The 13,172-nt window shown below is 39.6% G+C and overlaps 1 protein-coding gene across 6 annotated transcripts in view; it reads right to left on the bottom strand.

The window, feature by feature from the left end:
- The window catches only part of LOC119699754 (SLX4 interacting protein), an 83,279-nt gene that overhangs the window by 47,641 nt on the left and 22,466 nt on the right, over window positions 1–13,172 (bottom strand). For all 6 annotated transcript variants that reach the window (XM_038133682.1, XM_038133681.1, XM_038133683.1 and 3 more), the window contains one exon: window positions 2,815–2,904. In XM_038133682.1, the coding sequence (XP_037989610.1) occupies window positions 2,815–2,904 (90 nt within the window). The remainder of the gene's footprint in view (window positions 1–2,814; window positions 2,905–13,172) is intronic.

Raw genomic sequence — 13,172 nt, 5'->3', positions numbered from 1 at the left:
TGAAATACATTATATTACAATACAAACTTTTTAAAATCAGAAATTAGTTTCATATGCATGCAAAGTAGGAAAAATACATGTTAAAAATGTATCACAACATTAGGTATTTAAGCAAAAATCCTCTCAGGAATTGTCAACACACTATTTCTCTGCAAGAATCCTTATAAACCACAACAGATATTTTGCTCCAATTCTGAGTAATTTGTGGAGGAGGAGGGGTTGGGGAGGTGGATAAGACCGAGCAAATTGGGTCACAGCAACTTACTTGTTCTAATGAATTTATATTTTTCTGCTCCTAAACATAACTGTTCATATCTTTCATACTTTCTTCAACCAAGCACAATAAAACCACATACAACTCAGGAAGAACAAAACCTTCTGCCAGAATTAGCCAGAAAAAAAAGAAAACTTGGAGTAAAAACCAAAAAAATCATCTCTTGAATACCAGAATAAGTTTTAAGCTTAATACACACACACATACTTGAGACTTTTCCCTCAGTATTCTCATTTTCCATTGTTCATGACTATATGCTCACGGCAATGATATTTTGTGGCACACAAAAATATAATTTTACCTCTATAATGTGTTAATGTACTAGATAAAATTACATAAGTAGTACCTAAACTATCTTGCCTTGAAATTTCCTTTTGATCGATGTAGAAAGCACTCAGAACAACAATTTTTATTGCATTGCTCTAAGTGAAAGCAGGGCATATACATTAGTCAATCACAACAAGTATTTTCTCTTTACAGTAAGAAATGCATTTTCCTTTCTGCTTGTAGAGCACAATTATAAATTTCTGTATTTGCTTGTCCCTCTGTTTAACTCATTAAAGTGCTCCTGTTACACATTCCTTCATGGGCCCGCACTGGGGTGAGAACGGGAAGGTCTCAAAAGCAGCAGAAACATGGTGTGTCTTTGGTTCCTTCCACAGCAACCAACATTACCTTGCACTTCCTTCATTTACGTGGAACATATTTTACTCGTTAGCCTTATGGAAATGTTATTTCAATGGATCCCCACAAAGAGCCATACAGACCTCAGAGAGCAAAGACAAAACTTTGACTTTGCCATTCCAGGGGAAGAGGGGTATGAAAGAAAGGGCAGGGAAATTGGAAGGGCAGAAAGAGGGGAAAAACTGCAGCATCTCACAGCGATCCCAAGAATCCTCTATCCCCAGCTGGCCACAGCAGCGTGCCATGGTGGTGATTCCAACACCCAGCTGTATTTCCTCACACCAGGGCCATGCTTTGGGCACTGGTGCTGTTCCATCCTGCCCTCCACGGCACGTGCTCCAAGGAGCCAGCAGCCAAGGGGCCCTGGGACAGCATCACCAGGATCCTTGAGCTCAAGCAGATGACTTCCAGCCAGGGTAAGCAGGGGGCCAGGAGGAATTGTGTTTGTTACAGAGGCATCCACATTTCCCACAGACAGGCAGCGAGGGCTGCACCACCACGAGCATTTTTCAGAGTTTGGAAACACCAAAAATGCAGAAAACCACTTGCAATGAACATGTAAAAGCTCTCATAAAAAATATGTTGGAATAATCTTTCTTTAGGACCTTTTCTCCCCTCACTTACACGGAGATTCTGCAGAGGACTTTCAGGAAGTGAATTGCAAAGCTATTTGACTCACACTTCTCAGTTGCTGAAAATATGCAACCTTTGTACCCCTCTCGAAACATGCAGTCACAGAAATGCACCGAATGCTGTCCTGTCATGCCTCTTTATTAAATCAATCATGAGCTAATTTCCTGAAATTCATCTCTTTTGTTTTGGCAGTCTTACAAAATACATTTTGAAACGTTTAAAACTCAGATAACCAGGAGAGTAAAACTGGTTATGAACAGAAAAGGTAATGAGCATTCATTTAGTCATAAAAAAGAAATCAGAGAGATTTTTCCCGTTTTCTATTCCTCTGCTTAATAAAGCACAAATCAGATGAACCACATGCTGCTAAATGCTCTGCTTCTGCTCCCTCAGGATACGAATGCATTGTTTCTTTTAATTCCACTGAAATGGGTGACTCTGAGATGTCTGGGCTCTGTGCAGTGACAAGTTAATGATGGCATTATTGGGAAAGCTATCTGCTGAAATGACCGTAAGGGAGACCTGCGGGAAAGTCCGCAGGCATCCCAAACACGTCCTGCCTTCCTTTTCAGCAGGGAGCTTCTCACGTTCCCACACACAGGGAGAGCTGCTGCCAGCAGCGCAGCGCAAGCTGCTCTGTGACTGCTCGACAGTCTGATCAAAGTTACAGGCACAAGATTGCTGCGCACTGATTTTCCACTATTTCAGCAGGGTATACACATGACACACTTAAAAATAATGGCAGTTTCTTCTCATAGGAGGCAACAGTTCTGCTACGGTTTATCTTGCATATTTATGTTTTCTTGCACCCTCTAAATGCAACATCATTTACATTTCTCAGAATGGGGGAAGAATTATAGGAAGATATTTCACCAACAAAACCTTACCTGCCACAATCTGGTTTGTATCACTCAGGATAATTTACAAGCATTCATGAGAAACATATTTCTAAATTGAAAGTTAAGTCACAAGAATCCACACAGCATACATGCATGCATGAATGTGCACACACACAGAGTCTGAAAATTAAAAAGCAAATTTAAAGTGGTCGTTGGTGACCCGAAAAGCACATATGGTAGACTTAGGGGTCCCGTGGCAACTACTGATGGTTAGGTATAATTAACCATATTCTCCTAACACTGAAAAATCCTGAACAGTTCAAGGGAATCCAACTTTTTCCCTGCAGCCATACACTTTTGAAGTAGAATTGATATTTGTTGTACCTCTTTCTCATGATCTGAAAACCAGCTGGTGTCTTTACTGGAGCCTTGAGGCAAAATATGAACATCCACCAAGACAGCAAAGTTCCCACACTGGAAAAAAAAAAAAAAAGAAGAAAAAACATGTTGAACTGTAGCTGCTAGGAAGCACATGTCGAGCAGACAGGGAGATAAACAATCAGGTAAGCACATGCATCTGATTCAGAGTTACAGCAGGCAGAACATTAAATCATGGAAGTTGATGAAGTATGGAATTATGAATTTATCATTGTTTGTGGACTTAACAAGGAACACGAGCACCAGACCTATCCTGGATAGCTCACTGAAATGTTCATATGACAAGCACAACTACATGGAATTTTCTTCTGCTACCTAAATGCCTCTTTTAAATCTGAGTTCAAGCAAATTTTACCATGTGAAAAATTAGCTATTCCTTCACCAAACTCACATCATTCTATTTCTGAAAATTTGGTCCCACATTAATTATCTAGTTGGTGCTTTAAATTTATTTATTAAGTACTTAAAAAATTCAGCATCTTAGAAGTCTTTTCCCTTCTCCAAGCTGCCTAATGTAAAGAACATCAAGTTTGAAGGACTTGTCAGTGGATGGGTGGTACTTACCACATCGGTCACCTGTACTTCAAATGGTTAAATAACAAGGCTCACCTATTACTAAAGACAATATACAGCTGTTGGGATGATATAGGCTACTTGCCAAGACACATCAGCTATTTCTGGAATTCCTTGATAGGTGCACCTATATCTCAGGCTTATGGTGCAGCACAAGTACAGTTGCTGACAGTACCCTTACCTACACCATTAGCACTAAGAGCAACAAGATTCAGCATCAATTTTATTAATCATAACAGCATATTTGGTACATTTAAAAACTCTTGGTTAATAAAACACTTGGATCTGTAAATCAACTGCAAACAGAAGTTTCTACATAATGATTCAGATATAATTAAAATGTAATTCATGGCCAATATTGTATTGTAGCTACAATACAAAAGTTTGGCAAACGAGACAAGCATTGTGAAATAACTTTGAGAAACTTCTAAGTTACTTATAGGTATCAGTCACTGAAAGAGCAGAATGCTTTGATCTATTCTATCAAAAGGCTTCTCTTTCCTCCAGAGAACCAAGAATTGCCAGATGGCTGCAACAGCAGACTTTTCCAAGCTTTAAATGGATGACAAAATATCTCACAAAAATCTCTGGTGAATCATTAGTCAGCTCCAGCAAACTTTAAATTGACTACTGAACTTCAAAGTTAGCAGACGCTGCAGCTTATAAAGTGAAAGCCAGTAAATTATTCACAGTTCAGCACTAATAACAACAAACAAGTAGTTGATACATCAAGAAAATTCAAATTACCAAATGCTCCACGTTAACTGGTATCATTTTCTATTGACTACAAAACTTTATACATAGATACAAAGTATAGACCTGTTTTTCAAGGAGACAGAACGTTTGTAATTATTTTCTTCTGAGTGGCACTGTTTGTCTCAGTTGCCAATCTTGAAACAATTGGAAAAAAAAGAAAATAATGAACCACATTCAAAACTATACAATGGAACAGTTAAAATTATCTTGAAAATTTTACAAACACAGCAAACATTTGTAGTGCTTCAAAGAAAAAAAAACAGATATAAATAGCATATAAATCCCTGTAACAGTCAAGGCTTCCCAATGGAAGATTTCTATCCCTCTGAGCTTTGGAGCACTCTTCTTTGAAGACAGCACACCTGGAAACATTTCACTCGCCACAAAAGCCAACAGTTTTGCCACACAATCAGAACAGGTTTGGGACAGGACACGGGGAAGCATAACTGGCACAGGCAGAGAGGAAAAGGGGGAGCCGGAGAACACGAGCACAGCCCTTCCCGAGCCTCTCTACCTCCTACTTTTGTTAAGTCCTGGACGTGATCTGAGCAGCAGCTCCCATGCAGGCTCCCCTGCATTCCTGAGCTACACCTGTATTTCTGCTTCATGTGCCTTCACAGGGTTCAGCTCTGAGCATGATGTTTACACTAAACAGCTCAATACAACTCGGGCTGCTCCAGCAGCAAAGGACAAGCACAGACTAAATGCCAATACAAATAATGGCAGGGAACAGAGGCAAGTGGAGGAAAAACGTACACAGTTTATATTAGCAGATCTGATGCTTTATAGAAGTTTCTATTTTTATTTTTATTCTGATGACATGCAATTCCATGAAAACACTCGCTTTTATTTTAGTGGAATGAAGTGTTTCCAGTCAGGGTGGCTGCAAGATGCAACTCGTGACTCCTAAGTACCGCAAATAAGAGGCAAACAAAAACAACGGCAACTTTTAATTTTACGCTTTCAACATCCAACTCAAAATTTGCACTGAAAATTGTTTTTTGAGATGTGATCGTCAAAACTGAAACTTGAATGCCTGATTTGATGGGAAACACATTTGTCAAGAAAACATTTCACTCAAAAATTAAAGACAGAAGCAGATGCTCCAAGTTGATATCCCCCATAATTCTAGATTTCAAAAACTCTTTCAAAAACTCTTCATTTTTACAAGCTGTTTTTAATGTTCACATTCTTACTGTAACAGTCTAATGACATTCATTGTGTTACTAAACAAAGGGCTTTAAATTATCTCAGAATGTTGCTAGTGTATTGTTGTACAGCAATGGCATCTAATTCAGAACATCTTTTCAGAAATCAAACTGTTTATACAAATACATCAAACACTTCATAGACTCTGCAAATTGAAAATATACCCAGACACGTAACGTAAACAGAAAAAACCCAACACAAAGTGGTCATTCAAGCAAAGTCATCTGCCCATAACCTGCTGAAACCTTGAAAGCAGCACATACTAGATGGGGAACTATCATTGCAAATCCCACAATGAGTAAATAAACCCAAATCAACACTTTTTATTGCTATACCCACTTTTACGATCAGTGGGCTCCTACATGGGTACTCTGTCTCTTTAAACTGCATGAACAGCATGGAAGCAGTCCTTCTGTCTGAGTCCTTGGGATGCTGGGGATGAGCACTGGGTTGGTACTCAGTTACAGCGCTCCAGCTGCGCTGCCTCTTCAAGCAGACACGAGGCAGTCCCAGCCTCCCAAGACACAGATCAGGGCTCCCGTTGCTGTGATTATGGACGGGGACTGCAGGGTCACAACTCACTGAAGCCATCTGAGAGTTTGGCTGGGCTCTGGGATGGGCAGGAAGGAGCTGAGCTGCAACCCTCACACACTCAAAACTCCAAAACTGCTCTGTGATGAACATACAGGAACTGTTTATTTCCACTGCTCCCTCCTCCCTGAGCACTGTGCTACTCTGTTGTCACAGAGAGAATTTGACTCCAGTCTTAGATGATGTCTATAGTTAAAAAAAAAAAAAAAAAAAAAAAAAAGACAGACTTGATCCCAATGACCACTCACAAAATGTCACTGGAAGCCCTTTCTGGCATTGTGACAAAATTGATAGGGCGTATCATCACTCTCCAGAATGCAAAAGCATAGCCAAGAGATTTTGTGGGAAAAAAATAAAATAAACCACACATTAGCTTATGTGAAATATCTTGTCTTAAAATAAACAAGAAAATTTGAATATTTTCCATCCTAAGTTCTTTCTGAAAATCAGTGTTTTGAGTAAAGTGCTTTACTGAGTAAAGCAAGTTCTAATATCTGTATCACTGAGTATGATTATGACCAATTAATCATTGGTCTACACTGTGCCAACTGTATTTTAAAAAATTTACATTTTCCAAGCTTATTAGAAGTTTGTTCTCCTCCTTTGTCTTTTGGATCCCAAAGAAAATTATGTGTTTTCCTATTTTTTATACTATTAGCACCAACGATTTGCAATATTTTGACTTTTTCTTTATACACAGCAATAGCAGGAGGCAAAAAATCACTTAAGCAAGTGAGCATACGGCACAAAAGATGTATTTGTCATTATCCAACATTATTTAACTTCCATTTACAAGCATGTCTAGGAGCACAATGATTTGAGGTAATACAATTTCCCAAACCATAGGGACACTGTTCCAACACTTAAATGCCTCAACCTGTATAAACAGAGGAGTTAGGATAGGTATTTATGCCACCACCACTGCTGACGGTTATCAGAGGATAAAGGAATTTTAGTGACAGCTAACACTGTTCATTTCTCATTCTTTCAAGTACATAAAGTTACAGTTGATATGTGTATGACTTTTCCACATATTTTTCTAGAGAATCTCCAGGATTTTTTTGTTGTTGTATTTTTTTTTTTGGGAGGGGGGGGAGTGGTGATATCATCCTTCTAGGAAAAAAAAAAAATCAGAGGGATGAGAAGGGGGGAAAAATAATACTTTTTTCTCAGCAGGCAGCAAAGTTGCATGAAAATCGTGTTTCTCTAGTTAATGCTCAAAGCAAGATGTTTCTCTAACTCTGTTTCAGGGGGAGGGGGGTTTAGGCGCCAACAGGTCACCAGTGAATAGTTTTGCTGTCATGAGATTAATCAGGAGCTCACCTAACAAGAGCAATCGGCAATTACAGAAAAATTTCTCAACAGCTGGTACAAAAGCAGAGGAGAACAGATGAGAGAAGCCTCCAGAAGAAGCCAAAAGCAGAATCCCTCCAGGAAATCATGTAACAAGTCCACTCTTCAAAATGCTCAAGTAATAGAATGCAAATGTCAGAGGGGGAAAGGGGCATATTCCACTTTTGACCTTTTTTCCAGATAAGAGCTGCTTGGTTCTGGAAATTGTACAAAGCTTGTACTTTGTCATAAATTTATATCCTGAAGTTGTAGAACAGTTTCAACAAATAAATCCTGCTTATTAAAGGAGGATTATAGCCATCAGCTAACATCACCTAGATCTTTTAAATTCCCTGCTTTCAACGTCCTCTGGGGTCACTGCAACAGTAAAAAGGGAGCAGCAGATCAAGGGCAATGCTGTTACAGGTTCTAAATAGAAGACCTGTCCTCAAAGATAGCTGCACTAAATTACACCCAGATTCAGCAGGAACTGGACAATCTAAAATGCAGTCAGACTTTCCAAAAGCAGGGAGGAAATTCCCCTTTTACAGCCTGCATACGAATTATATCTAAGTAATCTTTCAAGCAAGCAAGCAAGCAAGAACAGTTTATGTATGAGGAATTCCTGAAAGGAGGAGTGTTTCATTTTCTGGTGTTTTAGTGGAAGAGAAGAAGCAGTTATCAAAAAATTCAATCAATAAGCTATAGGCACATTAAGATCACATTGAGAGGTTCCCATGCCAAGCAAAGAGGTGTAAGCAGAGAACAAGCTTTTAGAACAATCCTCTGATAAATGTGGCCTGACAACTCGTGAAACTAGGATGCAACATCAAGGAAGCATTTTAGACTCTTAACAGATGCAGATGGACAGGATATTAAACTTAAGAAATGATGGGAAAAAGAAAACAAGAAATACTTGTGAGTGATTCAACCCTTAGGAAAACATAAAAAACGAAGGGGTTTCAGATCTGATGGAGCTGTGTACGATACTGGAGGCTTTCAAACTGAGGACTAACACACTGTTGTTAAAGCACGTAACAGTGAGAGATCCACCCAAATCAACAGATTGAAATAAATTAGCGAACACAACTCCTTCAGAAAACCAAGTACCTGCCGAGCTGAAGGAGCTGCATGCTTTAGCAACATAAGAATGCTGCAGCGCAAACAGAGCCTTCAGTTCATCACCCACAGCCAGGCTAAGCAGTAATTACTTAATCTAAACATCTGAACTGGTCCCGGAGAACTGCTCTATCAGGTACAATGTTGAAAAAGAGGCCTAAATTGCATGAGAGAATTAAGCTTAATTTAGGTTGTCAATCTGTGCTGGTCTGATCCCAATTCCGTAGGAGGCTTTGTAGCCCACATATTGAAAAGAGTCATATAGTTGGAGCTCAAACAATTGCAAAAAGCAAGATTTTCCTTGGGGCTAGGTCTCCAAGTAACAGCGCAATCTCACCATCGTTTTGAAAGGATATACCATGTCCCTGCCTGTGTCAGGACTGATCCAGAAAAACAGAAATAGCAGCACAGTATTTGCTCAAGATAATAAAAAGATAATTTGAGATTCCAACAAGCTGCTTTCACCTTCCTGTTGTAAAGTATTATTCTAAAATGATGGTGTTTTTTGAATCACTGTGAGCGAGTGATGATGAAATACCCATGTCTGCAACAAGCTGCTTTTATCCCACTTGAGGCTGGGGAAGGTGAGTGGCCATATTAACTGAGGAGGTGAAAATATTCACAATCTACCCAAATGCAATTCATTCTTAATTGTAAATTTTTAAAGACACTTCCTAGAGCTTGCCACACCAACAGAGTGCCACAGGATATTGTATTATTGTGTATCACCTGATCATTAGTAAGTGGGTGCAGATAAAGATTATTACCTTACCGAGCTCTTACCCTGAGCTATCAATATTAATAATAATGATAAAAATTTGCTGTTATGAATTTGGTAATTCACGAGAAGAATTGCCTTGTCATTGCTGTACTAAACTGGAGTTGGGGACATTCTTTCAGGTTCTACAAAGTCAGTACTGGGATTTTGTTTCTTCCCCACGTGGAAAGAAAAAGGAACTTGTACACACCTTGTACAAAACGCTCTGCATGGCTGAATTACTCAGGGCCTAACAGCAATAGGTACCAAAACAACAGCAATGACTACTAAAGCTTCCAGAACTCCTAGAGACTGCCAACTGTAACATGACAATGGATTTTTTTAAAGAAACTAGAGCCAGTCATAAAAAGGTTTGAGGGCCTTTTCCAGACATTCAACTTCTTAAATGATTTTCACAGGTTTTCCCATAAGTGCTTTACAGGCTATATTTTAATATTAATCTGCCAGACTTTAAAGCATCCAAAAAAGATCACCAAGTATGTATTGGCAAGCTACTGATGGATCTGTTCAGCATGAAAAGAGCCACCATACAAGAGGGCTGAGGAAATTAGCAACGTACCACCCGATTTTATAGCTTTCTGCATATACCAGAAAATGAAGTGCAATAAAAATTAGGTGGAGACACCACCCTCAGTACCTTTTGATGTAAACTCTGTCAGAGGAAATAAAACCAGAGGAAATAAAAGATGTCAGATAACACAAAAACACAATTTACACGCTTCCTGTAAGGTGAAGCAGAGGCAAACCACAGTGTTTGTTTCACAAGGTGAGGCGCCCATAGCAGGGATGAAGGAGCAGCAGTTCTCCAGCACATGATGCACCCTCGAATAGATTTCTGAGTTATTTGTCCAACAGCTGCAGGGATGGGCTGACTTCCCTCTCCCAAAAACAGAACGGGGAAGTGAGGGCAGGTCCCAGGCAGGAAATTGTTCCACGTGTCCAACTTTGCAATTATTTCAGATTCCTTTTTATTCTAAGAGACGAGGTCTCACCTGCCCTGGAATTCCCTTCCTTCCCTGCCTCTGCTGACAACCTTACCTACCGCAGCACACAGCTACTGAACGGGGAAGCAGGAGGCAACGCAAAACCAAACCCAACATCTGCAGCCCATGTTTCAATGTAAAATATCTGCAGATGCTAAGTCTTTATGCCAAAATAATTTAACAGATTCAAGATAAATTAATTGCACATGATCAGAATTTAGGACAAATACATAAACCAGAAGTATTTTTATTTGCTAAAAAAGTGGAGCAAGCCAAACTTCTTAATATTGTTAAATTTACTGAAATGGTTGAAATGTTGCATTTTCCAAGTACGTAAAAGAAGTACTTTTAACTCTGTGTTTTAACTAATTTGTCTAAACCCAGCCAGGAAAGTTTCAGAACAGCAAGAAAGCTTTTTCAGAAATGGCATAAGAAAAAAGTGACTCATGCTGAAAAAGGCGTATTACACAAGTGACACCCTTTGGACAAAATCCTTCTATTAAGTGGGAGCATATTAAGTCAACACAGGGCAGAAGAAGAGGAAAGTTCAACAAAATATTCAATGCTTTATCTACAGAGGTACAAGGGAAGAAACAGATGAGTCTTCCAAAAGAACAAGTGATGTTCAAATCTTACTGCTGAAAAAGCAGAATCAGATAATGGAGAATCCATCATATTTCAAAATGGAAACAGATCACCAAAAACCTCAAGGAATTACCAGCTGGCAAGCAAAGAGATATATATATATTTTTTTTTAATGTCCAAGAATAAAAATTCATTTCATCTGGCACTGAACAGAGTATATAATAAATAGATTTTATGCTCAAATAAAAAGGAAAAATAATAGGAGCAACAAGCAATTTATAAAAATATGTAATATATGAACACAGTTGAACACTGAGGAGTTGGTGAAAGGCAAGAATAGATTGTGGAAAGTACCTGTTGGAGTGTTTGTCACCAGAAAGGCTCCTGGGACTAAAACATGCTAAGGAAGATCCTTCCCCATTTGTCTGTCCTTGCTCCAGACTGCCTCTATCTTACATCTCCCACAGGCCAGCACCAACCAGAGCTGAGCAGGTACAACTGTCCCCTACCTGAAACAGTTCCGATTCAACATCTGTTTTAAAAGGCACCCCACCATCCACCGAGTCTGACGGGAACGAGCAGGGAGCGACTATTCATATACCTCTCCTCACAAACTGAACTGGTGACCTCTGGGAGGAGAGCAGGGCAATGAGAAGCAGGTGGGGGATGACAAGGCCTTAACTTAAATCAGCTGCAGCTCCAAAGTGCACCTGACTCTGCTCCAGCCACGGGCCTTCAGGAGCCCAGGAACCCATCCCTGACCTCTGAGGCAGGCAGGTGAGTGCAGCACTACGCTGCACAGGTTAATCAGTATTTATTTACATGCCCCAGCAGCCATAACAAACACTTCTAATTCATAAAAGTGAATCCTTCTGCAAATATTCCTCTTCCCACAACTCAGTTTCTGAGGTTGGGAAGTTCTGACCATTTTTCTTCTAAAAGTTTATTAAAATTAGTTAATTGACTCCAGTCTCTTCCAATAGGCTTCCAAACAAACTGTGATTGTTTCTAACATGAAAACAAACATTTAAAGAAACAAATTCTGTACTTTACCTAAGTAGAGAATAATCTCTAACTGGCTTTGTCAGTTTCTACAATTCTTTTTCACACTAAGTGCACTGATAGGTATTATATTCACATGAGGTCAATCACATCACGAAAGCCCAAGGAAAAACACTTGTGAAAAACACAATATACAGACATTATGGGTAACACATTGCCAATTTCACCTGTTATGAAGAGTAATACAAACAACATGCTCCCAAGATTTCAGAGAAGCCCCATTTTACAGAGGGAGAGGGGTGGAATGGCAAGAAGGACTAACTTATTCTCAAAAAAACATTTCTCTGTTTCACTAGGATCAAAAAAGCTGTTGCCTTAAAGAAAAAAGGATGTAATTTTAGTACAGTCAAAAAGGATGACGAGTACCTAGGATTTCAAATGCTATTTGGGAATGCCTTCTAAAAAAGTTTAAGTTTTACATTTCAAGGTCTCGGTGTTATTTTTTTCCCAAGTTTCCCGTGGATTACGTTACTAATTGGAAATATGTGGGAAATATTTCCCACAATTATGTTTAGAAAGATTCCAGTGATAATTAGCACCAATCCTCATACATGTGGAAAACATTAAAATCACTGAAAATGATAAATAGTGTTGATTTTATGCAACAAAATGTAGACATTAAATATATAAAACATTATATTGGGTCCATACTGACCCGTATGCTCTGACAGCAACAAGAAGCCTACAAGAGGAGGGAAAAACATAAGCAAACAATGATACTTTCCTCAGCAGATGTATTGGACTTTTGTCAACATGAGACCCTGGGTTTTATTTCTCATAGGCTGCATCTGTATTTGGAAGTCATCAGTGATTGTCTTCTCCCAGAATTTGTGCACTGGTTTATAAAACTGCTGGAATATTTCAAATCCTGTGGCAAATCCAATCACAGCGCACTAAGAATCACATGTTCTAGTTCACCATCACGTCATTCAATACTTGGAGACTTTCTGCACAGCTGCATTGTAACCTTTCACACCTCAGCCCCCCGCCCAGGGCCGGTACAAATGCAGCGTCTGCCCAGAGCTCCTGTTCAGCTGCAGCACTGCCTCCATCCTTCAGCCAGGGACTCTGTGCAGGGACCTTCCTCCTCAGCTCACCTACCAGCCTGTGGTGAAGGCCCTTGTCCATCCCTTCTGGCGGATCTGTAAGGGTTATGGCCACCAGACTTCCCTGTCCTTACACTCCCTCCCTCCTGTAAAGATGCCAGAAGGCTGTGATGCACATGACTTCTGTTACAATGGGTGTTTTGACTTTTTCCCAGCGTGTTCCGCTGATCCCGATATCCATTCATTCTGCCCCACTGGAGTTTGTGCTCA

This window comes from Motacilla alba, chromosome 3, assembly GCF_015832195.1.
Source record: "Motacilla alba alba isolate MOTALB_02 chromosome 3, Motacilla_alba_V1.0_pri, whole genome shotgun sequence".
NCBI lineage: Eukaryota > Metazoa > Chordata > Aves > Passeriformes > Motacillidae > Motacilla > Motacilla alba.
The sequence above is the reverse complement of the archived record's forward strand: the minus strand, read 5'-3'. Positions and strand labels throughout refer to the sequence as shown.